The sequence below is a fragment of the Frankliniella occidentalis genome, unplaced genomic scaffold (genome assembly GCF_000697945.3).
Source record: "Frankliniella occidentalis isolate FOCC.00 unplaced genomic scaffold, Focc_3.1 Scaffold2, whole genome shotgun sequence".
Classification (NCBI taxonomy): domain Eukaryota; kingdom Metazoa; phylum Arthropoda; class Insecta; order Thysanoptera; family Thripidae; genus Frankliniella; species Frankliniella occidentalis.
Window position 1 is genome coordinate 829968 of NW_026267132.1, and position 2774 is coordinate 832741.

At 50.2% G+C, this 2774-nt stretch overlaps 1 protein-coding gene across 1 annotated transcript; it reads right to left on the minus strand.

Annotated features, from left to right (window-relative positions):
* Positions 1–1674: 1674 nt before the first annotated feature.
* Positions 1675–2529, minus strand: LOC113213462 (pupal cuticle protein C1B-like). The gene is made up of 2 exons (XM_026432541.2): positions 2450–2529; positions 1675–2337 (listed from the first exon to the last, which is right to left on the minus strand). The coding sequence occupies exons 1-2, from the start codon at positions 2459–2461 to the stop codon at positions 1762–1764; spliced, it is 588 nt and encodes a 195-aa protein (XP_026288326.2). The 5' UTR covers positions 2462–2529; the 3' UTR covers positions 1675–1761.
* Positions 2530–2774: the final 245 nt, after the last annotated feature.

Consider the following 2774-nt stretch of genomic DNA (forward strand, 5'->3'; position numbering starts at 1 on the left):
GCCGCCCCTCTGGGTGTCGCCTACTCCGCTGCCCCCGTGGTCTCCCACATGACCTACACCGGCTCCTACGGCGTCCAGTACGCCTACTAGGCTGTGATATAGTGACCTTATTTATTTCTCTATTTATTTTTCCAAATGTGCCAATAAATAAACGTTACTAAAAAAAACTTTTTGACAACTCATACTTTATTTACTCGTTATACTCGGTTATACCCGGTTCCAATTTAAAGCATAAATAATTCTTTAATCCTTGTCATCTGTCTTTGAAGTCAAGCTTTGTTCGAACACTTCACCCTTAGGTAACCGGGGGTCGAAGAGGTGGTCATTCTTTGTTCTCATTGTCTCCGACTGATAAGCAATACCGCCCAAAATATGCAAGAAGAATGCGCTCAGTCTGCACTCGAAATCCGAAATGAGCGAGGTCTAGTGTCACGACATGACACGCAGGCCCGCACCCCGCACGCAGCGGGGGGTACGGGGGACAGAGATTGCGGGTCATGACATCCTCCAAACACCTTTTGTTACATTGATCAGTAGGCCGTTTGTAGTGACATTCTTCATTGAGCTCTGATGAGCATTAGGAACCAGCAAAATACACCACAAAGATTAGTAGCTGTACCTAATCTATGCCTCCAGCAAAAGGGCAGTTACAGAAAAAGACTTTAAATAGCCGTCACCAGATGGACTGCTTCATCCCCCCCCCCCACTCAGCCAAAAAAGGAAAGCGTCTTGTTTCAGCATATTGTATATGGAGGAAAGGAAATAAGTCGGAATACGTCCTCTTATAACTCTATGAAGGGATAGCGTGAGTGAAAAACTGCTTAGTACCCCTATACTTGATAGAAATAAAAAGTGCATACCATTTCATCTGCATCATAACATTCCCGGAGAGTTGTGTCCAAGTAAGTATTTTGATTTCCTAAAAAGAACGTTTTTTGAAGAACCATCTTACAGCTTAAATAGGGGTTGGGTGGAGGGATGGGAGGCTGAAAAGGGGAGGGGGGAGTAGAAATGCAAATACAAGATGACTTATGAGTAGGCGCCAAGGTCCACCCAGTAAACAGTGTTCTTGATTGCAATACACGTCGAACAGCTGAGAACATGTACTCAAAATGTGCCTCTTGGAACTTTTTAGTACATGTTCTACTGAATTCAACTTATGCACTGAAATCAAGAAAACCGTTTTCTACGTGTCGCTTGCTACACCCTAAAATCTTATGAACTTTTTTGTTCATAGTTACTGAGTTCTGTAAACATGCTCGGCTTACGCATTTTTTAATACGCCAGTATGCACAAATTTCTTCATACTGGCGCATTAAAAATGCGTAAGCCGAGCATGTTTACAGAACTCAGTAACTATGAACAAAAATGTTCATAAGATTTTAGTGTGTACAGAAAAAAAGGCAGCGCCTTAGACCGCTTCCCAAAAGGCGCCTTTGGGGTCTCCTTTGGGTGCATCTTTGTACGATTTGAATACAGAGCAGCAGGGGGCTTCTCCAAAAGGTGCGTTATATTGACGTAACGGTCTGAATGGAGGAAACGAGCATCAATGAATGCAAATCTTAGAGAAACACACTTATGGCCTTCCCGGCACCCTTATGGTTACTTTGCTGTTCAGTGTTCAAAAAAGTGAAACGTAAAAGACTGGAAAAAAGCAGAAAATAAAGGCTAAACTTGTCAAAAAGTTTTTTTAGTAACGTTTATTTATTGGCACATCTAGTAAAATAAATAGAGAAATAAATAAGGTCACTATATCACAGCCTAGTAGGCGTACTGGACGCCGTAGGAGCCGGTGTAGGTCATGTGGGAGACCACGGGGGCAGCGGAGTAGGCGACACCCAGAGGGGCGGCGACCTTAGCGACGGGGGCGGCGTAGGCAGCGTGGGCGACGGGGGCAGCGTAGGCGTGGGCAACGGGGGCGGCGTAGGCCTTAGCGATGGGGGCGGCGTACGCAGCGGGGGCGGCGTAGGCGTGGGCAACTGGGGCGGCGTAGGAGTGGGCAGCGTAGGCAGCAGGGGCGGCGTACGAGGTGTAGGCGGGGGCGGCAGCGTAGGCGGCGACGGGGGCGTGGGCGAGGATCTGGGCGTCGTTGCTCACACGGACGTCAGAGCGGGACACGCTGGAGAAGGGGGTCTGGATGGTCTTCTGCTCGTAGGAGGTCTGGCCCTGGTTGCCGAAGGTCCTCAGGGTGTTGGAGGACTGGGAGGTGAGGGTGGGGGTGCCGACGGCCACGGGGGCAGCGGCGTAGCCGTAGGACACGGGGGCGGCGGCGTAGCCGACGGGGGCGCCGATCAGACCGGCGTTGGCCACGGCCAGGGCGGCGGCGAGGACGACGAGCTGCCAAGGAAAAATTAAAATAACAATTATCATTTTGAGAGATACGCTATAAGCTACATGGCACAGCCTGGGCCTGCGGTGGAAGCACCTGTATCAGACCCTTCGTACGTACCTTGAAGGCCATTGTGTTTGGGGGTTGGGAGAGCGGGTGCTCAAAGTGGAGTGATAGGCTGAGAGTGTTTGATCGAATGATGCCCTGCTGTTGCTCCCGCTCGCTTATATACCAACCTCGCTCTTTTGGGGCGGCCGCCCGCTGCGCCCGCCTTTCCCCCTCCCTTCATTCTTCCCGTGATAGTGGGGTGGGTGGTATGACAACTTTGATGGGCGGGCCAGGGGAAATAGGAGTCTGTGTAGGGGAATTCACTCTTGGGTTGCAACGGCAAGGGCGCAAATGCACTCTAAACAGCACAACTGGTTGCCATCCCACTCCTTGCTCG